Source organism: Anastrepha obliqua, chromosome 1 (assembly GCF_027943255.1).
Source record: "Anastrepha obliqua isolate idAnaObli1 chromosome 1, idAnaObli1_1.0, whole genome shotgun sequence".
NCBI lineage: Eukaryota > Metazoa > Arthropoda > Insecta > Diptera > Tephritidae > Anastrepha > Anastrepha obliqua.
This window is the reverse complement of record NC_072892.1, coordinates 150,514,129-150,533,077: the sequence shown is the minus strand read 5'-3', so window position 1 is coordinate 150,533,077 and position 18,949 is coordinate 150,514,129. Positions and strand designations below refer to the sequence as shown.

Here is an 18,949-nt window from a genome sequence, read left to right as displayed (position 1 = left end):
TTTTAGTTGAATACTTTCTGTAGTTTTTGCAAGGTTAAAATTTGCAGGCACTTAAAGAGACATTGAATACTCAAACTTTTGTGTCCGTTACTTAGTAAAGAATACAAACCTTGAATTGAAGTGCGTTTGGCAAGGAGTTTTGAAGTAAAAGGTTAGCGCAGTCATATAAATACGTCCAAGCCAACGCATTTATTTTTTTAATTATGAAGCATTTGAATTGTGGATGAGCGAAACGCATCCCGAATGACCCGGATTTATATCAGGTCCAGGGCTGTCACTTCAGCAGCTACAATAACAACAACACCAGTTGTTCGATTACTTCGTCACAAGTTGAAAGAGAGGCAGAGGAAGAATTATTAAAAGTTTAGACGTAATGCGTCAATGCGGGTACAATTTTCTTAACTAGTTGACTTGTGTTTGTTGGATTAATTACATACATAAATAAAAATATTTGTCGGGTTTACTAGTAGCCGCGTTCCTAAACGTTTTGTACACACAAACGACATACAGATGCACGTGGCTATAGATAAAAATTAACAATGATTAAATATGCACTGCAATGATGTTTTCGTATCGCGTAACCGATAAGAGAGAAATTAATAGCTGCTTTGAATTTACTATTTATCAGAAAATTTTCCTTCAGAACGCGAAAACTTTCAAAGCAGTTCGACACAAATAACATGTTGAGCGCGACACCAGCCCCTGGGGATCGGCGCTATTTTTTCCCCGTAGTCGCCTCCAGTCGCTGGAGACCGTCGTTACACTTTTCATGGGAACCGACAGCATTAAATTTAAAAGCTAAATGTAACCTGAATGAATGTGGTCAAATGAAATTTTAATGAGTTTTATTGAAGCATTCTTAGCAAAACCTTTTTTAAACCCAAATAATCTTAAATTTTTATCATAATAGCCAGAAAAGTACTTCCGAACTTTAAGGACGTCTTCTTCGTTTTTCTGAAAATATGAACAATTTTTCCTTCTCCAAGTGGAATTTATTCATCTACTCGCTGAGTCAGTCCATTTATCAATTAACTGATATTTTTTGTCCGGTTACTTCTTGAGAGAGGAACAGGGAATTGAGCGTTGATAATATTACATCGCGTACTTAGAGAACGACCGCTTTTTGGCGCCCGAGGGAAGTTGTCAAGAAGTGTAAGTAACAACAAATATTCAGTGCTTAACCCTCACATTATAATTTGAGTCAATACAAGTTTTTCATTTAAATTTTAGTATTTCATCTTGCACAGATTAAATACAAAATATTTACAAAAAATGCATAAAAATGTTTGAATCTTGATAGTATCTAAAATAACGGTGTCATCTAAAGCTTTTACAACCTTCCAAACTCTTTTGTTTACATCAGACAAGCAATATTTGTGACACGACCCTATATGTCCGACATGTGAAAGTACCCCACGCGTAACTAACCACCTATTCACATGTCCTATCAAACCTATTCACTTAACACCCCTCTCCCTATGGACCAAACCTGTTCAATTTGCACTTTTTCGGGGTCTACCATTGGATGATTTAGACGAAGATGGCCGATAACTACATCGCCGTGACAGGGTTTAGAAGCTGCTACAACAACACCATGGCCCATATGTACGGCATGTGAAGGTACCCAGCACGACACTAATCACCTATTCACATGCCGCTTAAACCCTTCACCAAACACCCTTTGAATACAATTCTTAGGCTACATCAACCCTCAACCAAACTCCTAAGTACTTGAAGTTTTTTAGTATAAGGTATATCAATACTACTAATTTGTTTATCTTTTTCTTCTTCTTTTACTCCTTCTACAACATCAACTTCTTTACTTCTAACTCTAATTTTAATTCTATTGTTAATTCTTTTATCTAGGATTTAATTATGTAAGCTATTCTTTAGGTCAATCCTTGTCAAAAATAACCTATGGTTGTATGTTTGACTTACAAAAAAAAAAATTAAATTAATAAAAAACAAAACAAAAATTTAAATAAATAAAAAAGCAAATAAAATTTGGAAATGAATAAAAAAAATACATGAAATTTTGAAATGAATAAAAAATTACATGAAATTTTGAAATTAATAAATATAATATAAATAAACTTTAAAAATAAATAAACAAGACCCTCAATTTCAACACTCAATATCTGAGTTAACGCATGTACAGTATGGCCTACGTATTGGTTACTTTTCTTTATTATCTTAGTTTGGCAGTGACAACTGCGGAAAACTCACACGCCATCGTCGTGGACCCAATGCATTCTCAAAGAATAAGAGTTTGAGCAAGCCATTTGTGAGATAGAGCCACATACTGTCACTAAGGTCATTGCATACTGGGTTAACAGGATGCGCCACTATATACAAAACCAGCTGAGCCAGCCGCATAAATGAAATCGCGTTCCATAAATAAAGGGCACACATTCCCAATCTTTCGAATAAATAAATAATACACCGAAATAAGTAATTTTTTTTTTTTGACCAGCATGTACAGTCCGTTGAATAGAAGCGTGACCCCCAAAACTTGGAAACTATTTGACCCATTCGATTCTATCATATTGCATTGTTTGGGATTATAATATTATATAATTAAAGGGTGTTTTTTTTAGAGGTTAGGTTTTCAAGATGAAATAAAACGTATATAATTTAATGTTATGGCCAAGAATTTAGCTTTATTATAAAGATAAGGGTTTGCCATTATGTTTTAAAAATGATTTCGGACAAGTGGCCGCCGCGGCTGGCTCGAATAAATTCCAGCCGAGAGGCCCAATTTTCGACCACTTTTTGCAGCAATTGGGGCCGTATGTCAGCAATAACGCGCCGAATATTCTCTTCCAAGACGTCAATCGTCTCGGGCTTATCTGCGTAGACAAGCGACTTCACATAGCCCCACAAGAAATAGTCCAGCGGTGTTATATCGGACGATCTTGGAGGCCACGCCACAGGTCAACGGCGCGAGATAATGCGCTCACCAAAAGTTTCCTTCAATAAATCGATTGTTGCGTTGGCTGTATGGCATGTAGCGCCGTCTTGTTGGAACCAAAGGTCGTCCACATCAACATCGTCCAATTCACGAAAAAGTCATTAATCATGGCTCTATAGCGCTCTCCATTGACTGTAACATTATGGCCGGCTTCATTTTTAAAGAAATATGGACCAATGATTCCCTCTGCCCATAGAGCACACCAAACAGTGACTTTTTGAGGATGTAACGGCGTCTCAGCAATGTCTTGTGGATTATGTTCACTCCAAATGCGACAATTTTGCTTATTGACATACCCATTCAACCAAAAGTGAGCTTCATCGCTGAACAAAATTTTCTTCGATGCGTCGCGCGAACCGAACCATTATTTTCGTAATAAATTTGCACGATTTGCAAACGTTGTTCAGATGTAAGTCTATTCATTATGAAATGGAAAACCAAACTGAGCATAAATCAAGTGACAGCTGTCAAAAAGACCATCTACGAAAAAAGTAGTGCCAACTTGAAAACCTAACCTCTAAAAAAAAACACCCTTTATAACAGGCAATATATTTAATAAAATGTGTAGTGGCCACAATCATTAGCTATAATGGTTTGTCATCTTCGAGTCACACTTTTTGTTAATGCTTGCGTAAGTTGTTGTTGAAGTTGCATAAACATTCCCCATCCATACAATCATAAATCCATGTCGCTCCGGTTACATAGAAGCGTCTGTCGTCGTGTAAACTGTGTTCAAATCAGCCGAATTTGTCTTGATAATCGTGTGACAGTCCATATTTGTTTCCCTTTGAGTTTCTGCTTAGCTATTGCCTAAAGATTTTGAAAAGGGTTGGTATCAGGCGCCTCCAACATTTCAATTCCATTTTGCTGTTTCCACTCTACACACCTTCGGCTTCTATACTTGGCATCGTTGTCTTCTGGCTAAAAAGTATGTGTTTTGTTAAATTTTATTCATCAAATCTGTATTCAAATCGTCTGCAAACACAAATAAACGACCAAACCCTTTTTCGGAAAAGCAGCTTAAAAACATGAACTGGATGCTGAACAGCTCGTTGAAGTTGTTGATTATCAGTAGTACATCAGGACCAGGGTTTGCATTAACTACCTCGTAGCAGCAATATTTAAAAAAAAAATTCAATGTGCTTTATAGTTGGAGTAGTAGCAGAAACATTGGAATCGGCCGGAGCGCTACTTGCGAAATTCCTTTCATTAGCCCGCGCAAATCTTATTTCAATTTGTGATTATGAGAGCAGCGTTGCTCCGGAACTTTAAGTCTTCTGCTCGTAAACGTCCTCGAATTGTGTTTTTGGATACACAAATTAATCAATGATCTGGTCTTGCTTTGAAGAGGCATTGTTTAGGCCTCATCCGAGGAAGTTGTCAACGTTTTTCGAAATTGTCAACGTTTTTAAATTTGGGTGCTCTCATTTATTTATGAACGTCTTCCGATTTCTTCACACATATTGCTGCAGATGCACATGACATTCCTAGATCTCTTATTTTGTATAAACAAAAACGAAAGGGAGCATTTAAATTTAGCCTCTAATGCTAGTGCCGCGTTAGCTTGTAAGTTTATATAATAATTGTACCTTTCTGTAAACTTTTATGAAATAAAATAAAAAAATTAGAGTATAACGGAATTCTAAGTTTGAATTTTGCCGGTCTCGCTTCCATTAGGCAGACTACTTATATTTATGTAATTTTCAAAATGTATTTCAGGTAATAGAAACGATCTCGCTTTATTTTTGCCTGCTCATACGCAGCAGTGAGTAAACAGTAAGTAAAAGTAGATATAATATTTCTATAATCACGCGATGTGTTTTACGAAAACTTGCATACTTAATGCATATCGGCAATGATAATTACATATGTACATAAATATGTTTAGCAAAACTACTTTTTTCTAATGTTGATTTTTTTTTTTTCAAAATTATTTCTGAAAAATATAACCGAAATAACTTCTTTTTTAACTGCTTAAACTCAAATTAATCCCCAAATATTCTGGCTGTCGGTACACATTTTTCAATTATGGTTCGTTCGATAAAATTTAATAATTTCAAATATCTATTTGTTATCCCCTTTAATTATGATCAATAGCTTCAGTTGACTGGTACTAATGCATTTTAAAAATCTCTACTTTAAGTTGTCATTCTAAATTTGCGAAATGCCATTATGTTGAATAAAAAAAATAACAAAAATGTGCACACAAGCACGCGCTAACATAAAAAAAAAGTTTCGTACAGCCTGAGTAAATCGTCTAAAGTGCATGACGAAACTATTACTATACTATGCATAGCAGGTATATGCACACATATGTATATACATAAATATGTATAAATGTATACCAAAGGAGGAACTTACCGGCCATGACAACTTAGCAATGTGCTGGATACAGCAGCTACTTATGGCGACAATTTATCTTTGCTTTGCTGTGTTCGAATGTATCAGGACGACTTGGTGCCACAGAGTTGAATGGAAATAATGAAAGCAACAATAACTTAGCACAAATTCACTTATTTATTATTATTTTATCACTTTTGCCTTTTCGCTTTTCTTTGCTGTTATCTTACGTTTTTTTGCACTTGCCTATACATCTAATTTACTTTTCTTTTGTAGATTGTGATTTAATTTAATTTTTCTCGTGTTCTATCACAAATTCTCTTTACGCATATTCAATTCGCACACTATAGTAAAAAAATAAAGAAAACAAAAAAGCGATTAGCCGAAGAACAACGACGTTTTGCACATTTCTTCTTTGAACTCGTTCGCTCACTTTCTGTGATTTGTTGTGCTTGTGAAGTAAATGCAGCCAATTTCAGGCGGCGGCGGCGGCGTTGTCGTAAACGACAGCGACCGGTGGTTGTGACGCCGAATGCAGTAACACACAAGCGAAAAGCAAAAAGATGAGCAACGTGCCTTTTTACTTTCCCGTTTTGCTTTGCGCTCACGAAAATGTGCAAACAATCGCGGGGGGAAATTTTATACACGTTCTGTATGACAGTAGAAAGTGCAATTTGAATTTTCTTTTGTGTTGATTTTTCATTCAACTATGCTTGTGTTTTCGGTCGAGGTTTTCTTTACGTTTGCTCGTCGCTGGGCTTCATTCTATGCAATTTCCTAATTTTCTTCTTTCCCGGTCCTTTTGTCAAAGGATTTTTTTAAATTTCTTATGCTGTTTGTTTCAATGCATTAACTCAATGTCGCGTATAACATTCCATAATTTTCAAATGGCCGACTTTAAGCTTGACATTCTTAGCGGTTCAATCAATTTGCTCAACTCATTTGATCTTAATTTGTATACTTATGCGAAACGCATTTTTTTGCTACAGAGGCATCGCGTGATTGTATTTCTTCTCACTGTATCCAGCCAAATTGTTAAGATTTCTGCGATTGCTTGTGGTTGAATCGTTTGGGTTGTTGAGTCTGATTGAAATTGAGTCAGCAATCGATTGAAAAGTTGCACCACTAATATGAACATACTTTGTTGTTATTTATGCTTTTAGAAATGGAAATTCCCATTTTTCATTGAAAAATTTACAAACAATATTATCTTATTTAGACTAATACGAACACCGGAATGAAAAAATTGCACGAAACACTGTTGAGGTTTAGTATTTGCACATAAAATTGAATATGAATATAGCGACAAAGCAAAAACAAAAATCTACCAATTTACTGTCTCTATTCTGCTAAACCTTTTTTTACATTTTTTAGTCTCGTCTTTTATGCTATTTTTTACATTCTTCTTTGTGCTGTACGTTCGTTTACGACACTGTTTCGTTTGTCGTTTGCTAGTCGAAATTATTCTCGTTGCTTCGCAATTCTGCGACGGCGAAGGCAGCTGCTGCGAGCCAATGCCGACGACGTTCGACACTAAATCACTATTACTGTTGTTGTATTTGTAGCTTTGTGGCGACTTGCGAATGCTTCTGATTTTTTCCGCCCTCGATACAATTTTCTTTATCAGTTTATCACTTTATTGTTAAATTCCTAAAATTCGTTGCTTACCGCGAATTTGCTTACTCTACACACCTTTTAAACACTTTAAATTCCTAATGTAAGATCGAAAAATTACAGAAGAAACACCGCAAAGAATCTCGCGACTGCTTATAACAAATTACGAATTTAGAATGGCAACAGCGCGGGGTTGCCATTGTGATATAGTATGCATAGTTGCACTTGTTAGTTTATTTTACAACTTAGCTACGCTATGCAACTACGCATAATTCACATTTATCTAATTTTCTTCAATACAGGCTTTATAATAAATAAGTTAATAAGTATTTGTAGTTGTAGAAGTTACGAACTAATCCTACTTGAACAATTTAACGTATATAAGTTTGTAGTTGCATTGCTTCCCAACTCCGTTGAATAAGGGCTGCAACACTGGCCGTTCCATTTGCTTTACTTTCCCGCCGAACGGCACTGCCATGCAACATAAAATAATATAGTAACGCCAAAGTAGTGGCGAAAAATAAATTGTTGGTGTTCAAACACCAAATTGAGAGACCATTGTTAACCATCGGGATACGGTTACAAATTTTACACGCTAATGCAAAAACAACAACGATGTGCTCCTGAAAGAGATCTTGGTTAAATTTATGTCCCATGCTGTTCGTTCGGGTTTTCGGCGTTAGATTATTAGCAGTTTGTTTTAATTGGTAGCACAGCTGAATGAATCCATACGTAAATACAAAAGTATATGAATTCAAAAAAAAGAGGTTGTCTGTAAAGTCGGTTTACTGACGATAGTTTAACGTGATAACGTCATAAGAAAATACTGATTGAATGGTTGCATTTTTCAAAAGAAAATTTTAATTTTATTTGTTTTATAGATATTTTGTATGGATATAGAGAATGAGTTAACATTAACATAACATAATATAACATAACATAACACAACATAACATAACATAACATAACATAACATAACATAACATAACATAACATAACATAACATAACATAACATAACATAACATAACATAACACAACATAACATAACATAACATAACATAACATAACATAACATAACATAACATAACATAACATAACATAACATAACATAACATAACATAACATAACATAACATAACATAACATAACATAACATAACATATCATAACATAACATAACATGCTGTTCAAGCAAGGTAACGACGCATGAGCAAGATAACGACGCATTTTTTGGTGCGTGCAGCCGGCTACATAGAATTATAAGACGTTATCACGTCAAAAAATAATAATAACATTAAAACAACAGGTATTATTAACAAACTTGGTTTTATTTTAAATTCTTCAAGTAAATCAAATTAATAATAATCAATAAGATGGCATATGCAAATAAAAGTACGTGAATTTATATATGTACATATGCGCATATACATACACATATACGCTCACTTAAGTAGGAGAGAGCAAGATGTCGAACGTTGCCGTTCGTTTGCTTTGTCGTTCGTTCCGCGCTTTCGCTTGCAGTTCATTCAAGGTAACGGCAATGAGCAAGGTAACGACATATGAGCAAGGTAACGACAAATGAGCAAGGTAACGACAAAGGAGCAAGGTAACACTAATGAGCAAGGTAACGACACATTTTTTCGTGCGTGCAGCCTGTTAAATCGAATTATAAGACGTTATCACGTCAAAACTTTTATTTTAGAGATAAATATTATTTTGAAAGAGGTTTTTTGAAGAAAATTCTATTGTCACGCCATCGGGATTCTACTTTTATGGCAAATTAATAACATTTGAATTGATTAGCTCTTGAAACCCGCCAATTTTTAATTTTAATATCGTTTCCTTGAAAATGTGTATTATATAAATCTTCTTCAACTTCCATTCATGTTTCATCTTCAGTGCTGTCATGTCCTAATCATGTTCTTATTATTACTATCAAGCTTTATATCAGTGCTGCCAACAGCCATAAAAATGATCTGGATCACACCGGTGGAACTGGATCGCTAATTAAAGGCGCGTTCGATTCGCTTCTTCTCTGCTCGTTATATTTGGGCTGTGCTAACTTGATGAAAAGTTCGCATCTGACAGCAACAACAAAGTTATCGAGCAAGATGCGCTATTAGTGAGTTGGTTGGTATGTTTATACCCCATAAAACTGTTATACTATACTAGACAGACGGCGCCGTTAATCGTGATTACCGGTTGATACGCCGATTAGTGAACAGCTGATTTGCTTATTGGTTAGTTTTTTCAGTAAAAGACCGACCGCAGGCAACAAAAATGCCTATTAGCTGCCCTGATGCTGAGAAATAATTATTTATTTTAAAAAATGTTAAATTCCAATTTCGACCGTGTTAGTGTAAATTGCATTGCATTCAGTCTTTCTTGTTCTTCTTAAAGATTTCATAATTTTTCATTCACAATAGATATTAACTGTCATTTTCCGGCAAAGTTGCCATAGAAAATTTTCCTTTAGTTGCTCTTGATCTCTGAGATAATACCGAATTAAGTTGTTAATCCCCATTAACGAAGTGTAACCAATTAAAAAGGCCATACATTTTGTTTGGAAAATTATTTTTATTCAATTCAAAGTAAAATAGGTGTGAAAATAATACAAAATTAAGAATCAATTTAATTTTGCTCGAGATCACCTTTTGCCACTTATCACTATGTGACATGCAGGTATTTTGGTCCACTCGCAGACAATGGCTTTTTTCAGCGCCTCGAGACTGGTGAATCTTTTAGTTAGAACTTTGCTCTCCAAAATGGCCCAAAGAGAATAATCCATCGGATTCGTGTCTGGTGAATTTGAGAGCCACTGTGTGGACGTTATGAAGTTCGGAACGTTGTTATGCTTGGTTTACTCGAGCTTTGTGAGACGATGCCGAGCTCTGTTGAAACGTCTATGGTCTGTCACCAAAATGTTTGTCCGACCACGGTTTCAAGGCTACCTCCAGAATACTTTCCCGATAATATTTCGCATTTACCTTGACACCAGGCTTGCGACCCAAACTATTACCTGTGGCGGGTGCTGCCTCTTGGTGGCCAATCGATGACTTAAATTCTCGTATGAACGGTCGGTCAAATAAACCTTATCGCTTTGGGAGTTTACGAATTTCTCAATTTGAAAAGTTTTCTCGTCAGAAAACACAATGTTCGGAAATTTGCCGCTTTCGGCCAAGCGAAGCTACTCCTTCGCTCTGTCATGTCTGACTTGTGTCTGTTTTGGTGTGGGATCATGCGGCTTTTGGATCTTGCAAGGCTTGACTTTGAGATAATTTTTCCAGTATGCGGCGGAGGCTACGGTAAGATATTTTCTGTTCTTTCGCATTTGATAGGCACTTTGTCGGGGATTTCGCTCAAGTCGTTTCTTCGCTTTTGGACGAATTTCACGTGACGTTGCAGTCTTTTGATAACCACCTCCATGACGTTTCGCGATGCTACCAGTATCAATGTAACGAGTAATGGTGCCATAAACAAAAACCTTATTTATCATTCTTTAAGGTGCTCGAGCTCACGGACAATCGCATGTTGTGATTTTCCAGCCAAATATAATGCAATCACACCATTGCGTTTGAAATCCACTACAGATTTGCTTCTTTCGCGTTTATACGAGGTGTGTTCAAAAAGTATCGCGAATTTTGAATTTTCGAAGGTTGCGTATATTCGAATTTCGATTTTTTTGTGGTGATATGTTGGTACTCATGTCTCTCACTCATGCCGACGAGTTCGGCCATTTTGTTAATTGTTGGCAGCTGCTTTGCTTGCACGTGTTTCGGCTCGTCTTCGATTTTTACCTATTCAAAAAGATGGATCAAAGAACCTGTATCAAATTTTGAGTGAAAAACGAGATTAAGTGCGCGAATGCATTCCAAACGTTGACTGTGTCATACGGAGAAGCTACGAGTACTTTGGACCAAAGCAACGTTTATCGGTGGTACAAAATGTTCTCAGAAGACCGATAAGATGTGAACGGCGACGGGCGTGTCGGACGCCCGAGCACTTCAACAAACGAAAAAATTGATGAAATGAAGAAAATGGTATTGGCCATTCGTCGAATCACCGTTGGAGAAGTTGCTGAGGGCCTAGACATATCAATTCGCTCCGTGTCATTCGATTTTTTTCAGAGATTTGGGCATGAGACGGGTCGCCGCAAAATTCGTACCAAAACTGCTCAATTTCGACCAAAAGCAGCCACGCATGAACATTGCTAATGAGATGTTGGACTCTGTCCGCGACGACCCAAATTTGCTCCAGTGGGTGATAACTTGCGACGAATCGTGGGTTTATGGTTATGACGTGGAAACCAAAGCTCAATCATCTCAATGGAAGCTGCCGCACGAACCCAGACCAAAAAAAGCGCGCCAAGTTCGGTAGAATGTAAAAGTTTTGCTTACCGTTTTCTTCGATTGCAGGGGCGTTGTGCCTCATGAGGTCTTGCCACAGGGTAAAACGGTCAATAAGGAATATCACCTGCAAGTTATGCGCAATTTGCGCAAAGCAATCCGCCAAAACGCCCGGATTTGTTGAAGACCAAAAATTGGCTCTTGCATCACGATAACGCCCCTGCTCACACATCGTTGGTTGTGCGCGACTTTTTGGCAAAACAACACACTAGTTATGTCACAGCCCCCGTATTTCCCAGTTCTGGCCCCCTGTGAATTTTGCTTGTTCCCGAAACTGAAGAGGCCCATGAAAGAACGACGCTACGCTAGGATTGACGATATAAAGACGGCGTCGAAGGAGGAGCTGAACAAGATAACAAAAAAAAGATTTTTTGAAATGTTTCAAAAATTGGAAAACCGTTGGCACAAGTGCATAATATCTCATGTGGATTACTTTGAAGGGGACAAAATAGATATTAATGAATAAAAAAATAATTTTTGAAAAAAAAACACAAAATTCGCGATACTTTTTGAACACACCTCGTACCTTTAGGGAATTTGGACGAGCTCCTCCTCCTCTTTGTGACGTGCGTCTTGCTGTTGTTCCATAAACGGAGGGACCTACAGTTTCAAGCCGACTCCGAACGGCAGGTATTTTTTATGAGGAGCCTTTTCAGGGCAGAAACGCACTCGGAGGTTTGCCATTGTCTGCCGAGGAGTGACCGCTATTAGAAAAAAACTGTTTCTTCAGTTTGGTCTTTCACCGAGATTCGAACTTACCTCTGAATTCCGAATGATAGTAACATACTTACCCATTCGGCTGCGGCAGCTACTATACTCAATGGAAATATGGACCTTTAAAACCGTTCCCTTAAACTCTTAAAATCGTTCGAAATGTGGCTGTACAGAAAAGTTCTGAAAGTACCGTGGACAGATCAAGATTCAAACAATGAAGTATGGTACTAAGCCGAATAAATTAAAATAGACAACTTTTAACCACAATTTCGGTCATATCCTCAGAAATCCAAAGTACGAAGTGTTGCAACTAATCCTGGGGGGTAAAGTCGAAGGAAGACGATGCGTCGGGCGAAAACAATTGTCAAGGCTGGGAAACATTACAAATTGGACGGGCTTGAGCAATATAAGAGAGCAATGGAACGTTGCCAAGGATAGAGAAGCATTTTGCAATATAGTTAATAATATACAGTGGAAGCCCGATAAGTACAATTGGAAAATTTCATCAATGATTGCACTTAGCGAAAAATTGCACTTTTGCGAATTTCTCCTGTGGATCGAGGAATACCTAGGGAAAAATATTTTAACTCTATTCAATGCAATTAATGAGCTCAAAAGGTCGATATTCAAGGGGGTAGTATGGTATTTTTTTTTTCCATTTTTTTTTTTTTTTTTTTTTTAAATTATTCTATAACATCTTAAGATTATTGTGTGAAAGTTTGAAGTGCATTAGAGTAAAATTGACAAAGACACAAAGGATTAAGTATCTACCTCTCCAACCGGATTTCACGCTGCCGAAAATCTTTAAACGCGTTTTTCTCACATTTGCCTTTTTTACGGTCGGTGTCCACTGTAGATTCATATCTACTGCACCGATTCTTTTCAAATTTGGTTTTTTTGTTTCTTTACTTTATTCACGAGGTAATGACGTCGAGTTTTTTTTTTTTAAATTTTGTCATATTTTAAAACAACAAAGTTTTCAAGTTTTTTTTATGAAAAATCGGTGTTTTGACTTCAAAGCGCTTTAAAAAATTAAAAAAAAAAAAAAAAAAACAAAATTCGACGTTGTTACCTGCAAAACTTTATTAGCTGATGAAATCAATTTAGTTTTTTGATTTTAGTTGATCCAGTAATGAGTTCTGAGGGACACCGCAATAAAACTTTTTTATGAGACGTCCGCGAAGATTCGCTGCCACCAACTCATTTCTTCACAAAAATCAATGAAAATTTCACACAATATTCTTTAAATATGACTTTATAATGAAGTAATTTTAAAATTTTGAATAAATCAACTGTGTCGACAAAAAAAATTTCGAAAAATATGCTTGTTTTACACCGAATTAACCATACTACCCCCTCAAGAAAAATGAACACATATTTATTATATTAAAATTAATACAAAGAGATCAATGCGGAAGCACATATGAGTGTGTGCTCCAAAATTCAATTATTTTTTTTGGAAAAACTTTGTTATTTTCGATTGCGTTTTCTCGTAACACTTTTCAAGTGCTTTTGATCGGATATCATGCAAACAAGCGATCTGATTGAATGACAGTACATCGTTCTGTTCACCCCATTTCAAAATTGTATTGACACAGCCAAAAATCGATTCATGCTGGACTTTTTCGGGTGTTTCTTCTTGAGTATTATCTTCGGGTTCATTGGCTTCACTATCACCTTCATCTATTCCTAATTCCAAAACCCAATTGCGGATTTCATCTGTGTCTGCTTCACCCACATAGTTTTCGACCATCTCATTTAACCGTTGTAATCCTCCAACAAGAAGGGGGTCGTCAATTTCGATATCCAATGGCATTTCGTCTGGATTAGATTCAATAATCGCGTCAACTGTTGGGCTTGTACCCAATACGCTTTTCCAGCATTTAGCGATCGTTTCAGGGAGCAATTTCCCCCATGCTTGGCTCAACATGATCACGGCGGTTTTCAAATCAATTTTCTTCAATAGTTCATGTAATGAAGAATCTTTTTCACTAATTATGGTTTCCATTAGCAATGTTTTGTATTGAATTTTTGTCAAGTTAATAACACCTTGATCCATTGGCTGTAAAATCGCTGTGCAATTGGCCGGAAAATACATCACTTCGATCTCACCACAAACTAATTCTTCTTCGGGCGGATGAGATGGGGCTTGATCCAGCAAGAGTAATGCTTTGGGTGGAACATTATTTTCTTTGGCGAATTTTTTCACTTCTTCGACAAAATTATCAAAGAACCACTTTTTGAAAATATCCCGCGAAGCAGTCTTGTTGCTAGCATAATTCACCGGTAGACGAACATTTTTAAAACAACGCGGATTCATAGATTTGCCGATCGTTAATGGTTTTATTTTGTGGCTGCCATCACCATTTGCCCACAAAAGAACACTGATTCGATCTTTTGAAACTTTGTTGCCTGGAGCACTCTTTTCATCTTTCGAAACGTAGGTTTTATTTGGCAAAAGTTTCCAAAAGAGCCCCGTTTCATCAGCATTATATGTTTGTGATGTTAATTACATATCCTTTTTCAGCGATTTTCGCCGTCAATTTTTCCTTAAATGGCTCAATGGCTTCTGGATCACAAGATAATGATTCACCAGTCACAGTCAAATAGCGAAGTCCGAAGCGTTTCTTGAATTGCGAAAACCATCCATCACTTGCATTGAATTGTTCTCCATCCTTTTTTATTTCATCAAATATTTTTAATGCTTTGCTTTTCAATATCAAGCTAGAAACAAGAGCATTTCGTCGCCGCTGATTCATGAAAAACTGGTACAAACGCTTCTCGAGCTCTGGATGATTGCCAAACCGCAAAGTTTTCCGTTTATTTCCAAGTGAAAATGAATTGTATGCATTTTCTTTTAATGAACGGGATTGTTTTTTTATTCGGCAAATCGTTGCGCAATCAACTTTGTATTCGAATGCAAGATCTCGTTGTTTAACGCCTTTTTCAATTTTTTGGAGAATTTCATCTCTTTCTTTCAATGTAAGAAAATGTAGATTCTTTTTCACTTTTCCCATGATTTTATTTGATGAAAGCAAAAAAAAAAATGATTCAAACTCCGAACGATTGTTTTACTCTCAAGAACCAGCTTGAAACTAACGCGTGTTGAATGTCACAAACGATTCGATGCCATATTTTATGATATCAGCGCTACAATTTTACAGTTATTTGTAAAAATCAAAAATCACAAAGCGTGAGAGCAGTGTTTTTGGTCGCAATAATTCCGAGAACCATAACTGTGCATAGCTATAAAGCTGTGTCTTCGCGCGTGATGAACGCAAAAAATTTCTTCGAACAAGAATTCTTTTGCGCCCGAAAATTGCAATTTTTTATTGCTCTTTTCGAGTTTTCTATGGACTCAAAATCGAATTGTACTTTCCGCGAAATTGCAGTTACCGGTATTGCACTTATCGGGCTTCTACTGTACATTAAAAGATTGTATTTACTTATTTATTTGTTATATGTGAGTCTAGTCAAGTCAATTTATTTACATGGACATTCGAAATCGAATATGCAAAAAAGAAGATCGAATTGCAAATTGTTGCTGAGATATTGGTCGTCCAATTTTTGAGTTCCCCAATTTTTTTTTATACACAGTCGATATTTTCATCACCATTCAACATTTTATTGATACATTTGGAATCCATAATTTTTAATGTTTATGGTAAAATCACTGAAAAATAATGGTCTACTTTTTGTCACGAAATTACACAACTGCGAAATTAGCAGATCGCTTGAGCAAACGAAACACAAGCCCTCGACTTTCTAATATTCAGATTCTGCGAGTAGAAGCTCACATTTATTTCGAGCCCACAGAATATACTGTAACAGCACCCAGTCTCGTTTGCGGGCCGCCCTCTCACTCATCTAGTCGGTAACTGTATGAGAATCCTAACCTCAAGCCAACACACTGCAAACCGATCTAGGGTGTGGATCAATTTTGATTCCTATAGTTTGCTGACCTCCTTATTTTGGGTTCCCTTAGCTTAACGGCTCATTTCGGTTTTACGCTATAAAAACAAGTGAGGCATATGTTTCTGTATGTCTTCCTAATTATTTTCCGATTATTTTGTGCTGTGCTTTTCACCAGCCTCCATAGGTCGGTCGGAAGTCTTCGGTGTATATATAACATATTACAGTTAACAGCTTTCGGTCTTTTACCAAAGTTATATCTTTCCTTCAATTCTACTTGCATTATTTTTCTCAAATTTATACTCATATTTTCGACTTACTCGGTATTTTTTTGGTGCCATTGATATTTATAGCGGTGTTCAGCATATTTCCGATTTTGGTGAAACTTGATTGACGCATAAAAGCGCGCGGTGGTAGGGGTGGTAGTATGTCAGGCTCCAGTATAGGACTTGCCTTCCAGCGTTCTATTTTCGGGCTTTTCTCACCGCTCGATAAAGCTTTCCAATCCATTTTTGTTTTTAATAATCTGGAAAACAATTTAAGTATTTTTGAATTAAAATGAATCATCTGTAGAAAAAGGAAACATTTATAATTACAATAAATATGAAATAAAAAATATTTTATTCACAAAATACCGCATTTCATTGGTTTAGGTTAGGCTAACTTGGCTTGGAACATTGATTCCAAATATATTAGAAAATTTCACAGAAATCTATAATAATAAAAATGGTCGCAGATGGCTTTCGTAAGAAAATACAAAAAAAGGCCATAAATTTAGTTTAGAAAATTATCATCAATTCACCAGACACGAATCCGATGGATTATGTTCATTGGACTATTTTGGAGAGCAAGGTGCGAACTAAAAGATTATTCAGTCTCGAGGCGCTGAAAAAAGCCATTGTCTGCGAGTGGGCCAAAATACCTGCATGTCACATAGTGGTAAGTGGCAAAAGGTGATCTCGAGCAAAATTAAATTGATTCTTAATTTTGTATTATTTTCACACCTATTTTATTTTGAATTGAATAAACATAATTTTCCAAACAAAATTTGTGGCCTTTTTCCGCATTGATTGCTGGTATCTTAGTAAAGCGCAAATTCTCGCTCTGTGCAAAACAAAATAATTATAAGACCAAAAGCATTTGCTTTAATTTAAAAGTTCACAGTATAAGTTAATACGTTAAAATTATTATAACTACTTTTAATCGCTTTATCTCGCTCTCATATTTATGTTGTTGTCTTAGTTTAACAACAAAAAATATGCCGCGCGAAAATGCTTTGACTGAATTTGGGCAGGGGAAAAATTTAACGTGGAGAGAGAGAGAAAGGCCCTACAATGCGAGCGATTGTCTCAATATTAAAAAGAAGCAAAACTCTGCTTTTGCCTTACTTCCATTTGAGAGAAGAGTACGGATATACCAGGAGAAGTGATAGAAAAGCAAAACTTAACGCTAGACATGTTCGGGAAATCAAGCGTTTAGCTATAAGCAAATCAAACACACCCGTAATTTGAAGGCTGCTACTTATCGGGTGCAACAAATTTTGCAAGCGGATTGTATTACAGATTGTGCAAAACAAGTACCTAAAGCTAAAGCCACACCAACAGGTCAGATTCACATTTGCGGCACAGTACCAATTTTGGGAAGATGAATGGGAAAGATGAAAAAAAAAAATTCAATCTGGATAGATCGGATGGTTCTCAAATATATTGGGATGATAAACGGAAAAAACGAAGAGAGAATGGGTCGAAGGGGGTTCTGTCATGGCTTGGCCAGCCATAAGTGTCAAAGACAAAATGACTTTATGTTTCATGTCCACAAAAATGTATAGTGTAAAGTATATGGAACTTGTAGACGAAGTACTTATTACTTATTTTTCATAATATGATCCTTTTGATGAGGATTGGATTTTCCAGCAATGACAACGAAGCCGTTCATGCTTCCAAAGCAATTTTAGAATGGTCTACCTGCCTGCAGCCCTGATCTTAACCCAATCGAAAATGTGTGGGTAATACTTTCTAAAGTGGTGTCCTAAAACCCCAAGAAGCGCAATCAATGTCGAGTGGTCAAAAATGTATCAAAATATTATTAAAAACTTAGTCAAATCGACACCGCGATGACTTTAACAAGTTATGATCAAAGGAGGATCCAACACAAATTACCAAGCTTGCAAATTATAAACTAACCCCAGGAATTCAATTGTTTATTTTAAATATAAGTATAATAACATTGTTTAGGTGCGAGTCTCGGTGCATGCACATCAAACAATAGCAAATATTTTTTTCTAATAGCGATCTCCCCTCGGCAGACAATGGCAAACTTCCGAGAGTATTTCTGCCATGAAAAACTCTCAATAAAACCTATTAGCCGTTCGTAGTCGGCTTAAAACTGTAGGTCCCTCCATTTGTGAAACAACATCAAGACGCACACCACGAATGGGAGGAGGAGCTCGGCCAAACACCCAACAGAAGTGTACGCGCCAATTATTTACTTTTATTTGTATACAAATAAGTACGGATAGTTAGCGACTTAAATGTCGTCAATAGGTAAATCGGCTAATAGCTTAATTATAGAGCTTATTTAGAAGCTTTACTCGGCTTTGGAATCATTGTAAAATCAGAAAGCCTCTAAGAAATTGAAATGGATGCTAATCGACATCCAAACAGTGTTTAATTGAAGTCGTAAATATTGAATATTATGTTCGACTTTATAACTATGTAGATATGTATGTATGTTGGCATAGCTATGTAGACGATTTCGTTTGACAATTTCTGCGTGTCAATATGTTTATAGTGCACACAGCGTATGCGTGATTTTCATTAGTTAACAAGTGTTAAATGTCACGCATACGTAGTGTAGAATTGTGTGCCTATGCAACGGATGCCAATATCAGGGGAGAATTTTAATGACGGGATTTCGGGTTATCTTCAAAATAATGCTGGAATTCCGGGACACCTTTTGAGACATACATTGATTTTAAAAGGCCTCATAAGGCC

At 36.4% G+C, this 18,949-nt stretch overlaps 1 protein-coding gene across 5 annotated transcripts in view; it reads right to left on the bottom strand.

The window, feature by feature from the left end:
* Positions 1-18,949, bottom strand: part of LOC129236469 (protein phosphatase PP2A 55 kDa regulatory subunit) — a 98,257-nt gene that overhangs the window by 15,403 nt on the left and 63,905 nt on the right. For 2 of the 5 annotated variants that reach the window (XM_054870884.1, XM_054870883.1), the window contains one exon: positions 16,277-16,482. In XM_054870884.1, the coding sequence (XP_054726859.1) occupies positions 16,277-16,466 (190 nt within the window). In that variant the 5' untranslated portion in view covers positions 16,467-16,482. Of the gene's footprint in view, positions 1-5,332; positions 5,656-5,744; positions 5,764-6,979; positions 7,131-16,276; positions 16,483-18,949 lie in introns of those variants that run through there. The other 3 variants (XM_054870886.1, XM_054870885.1, XM_054870887.1) reach the window with 3 other exon arrangements.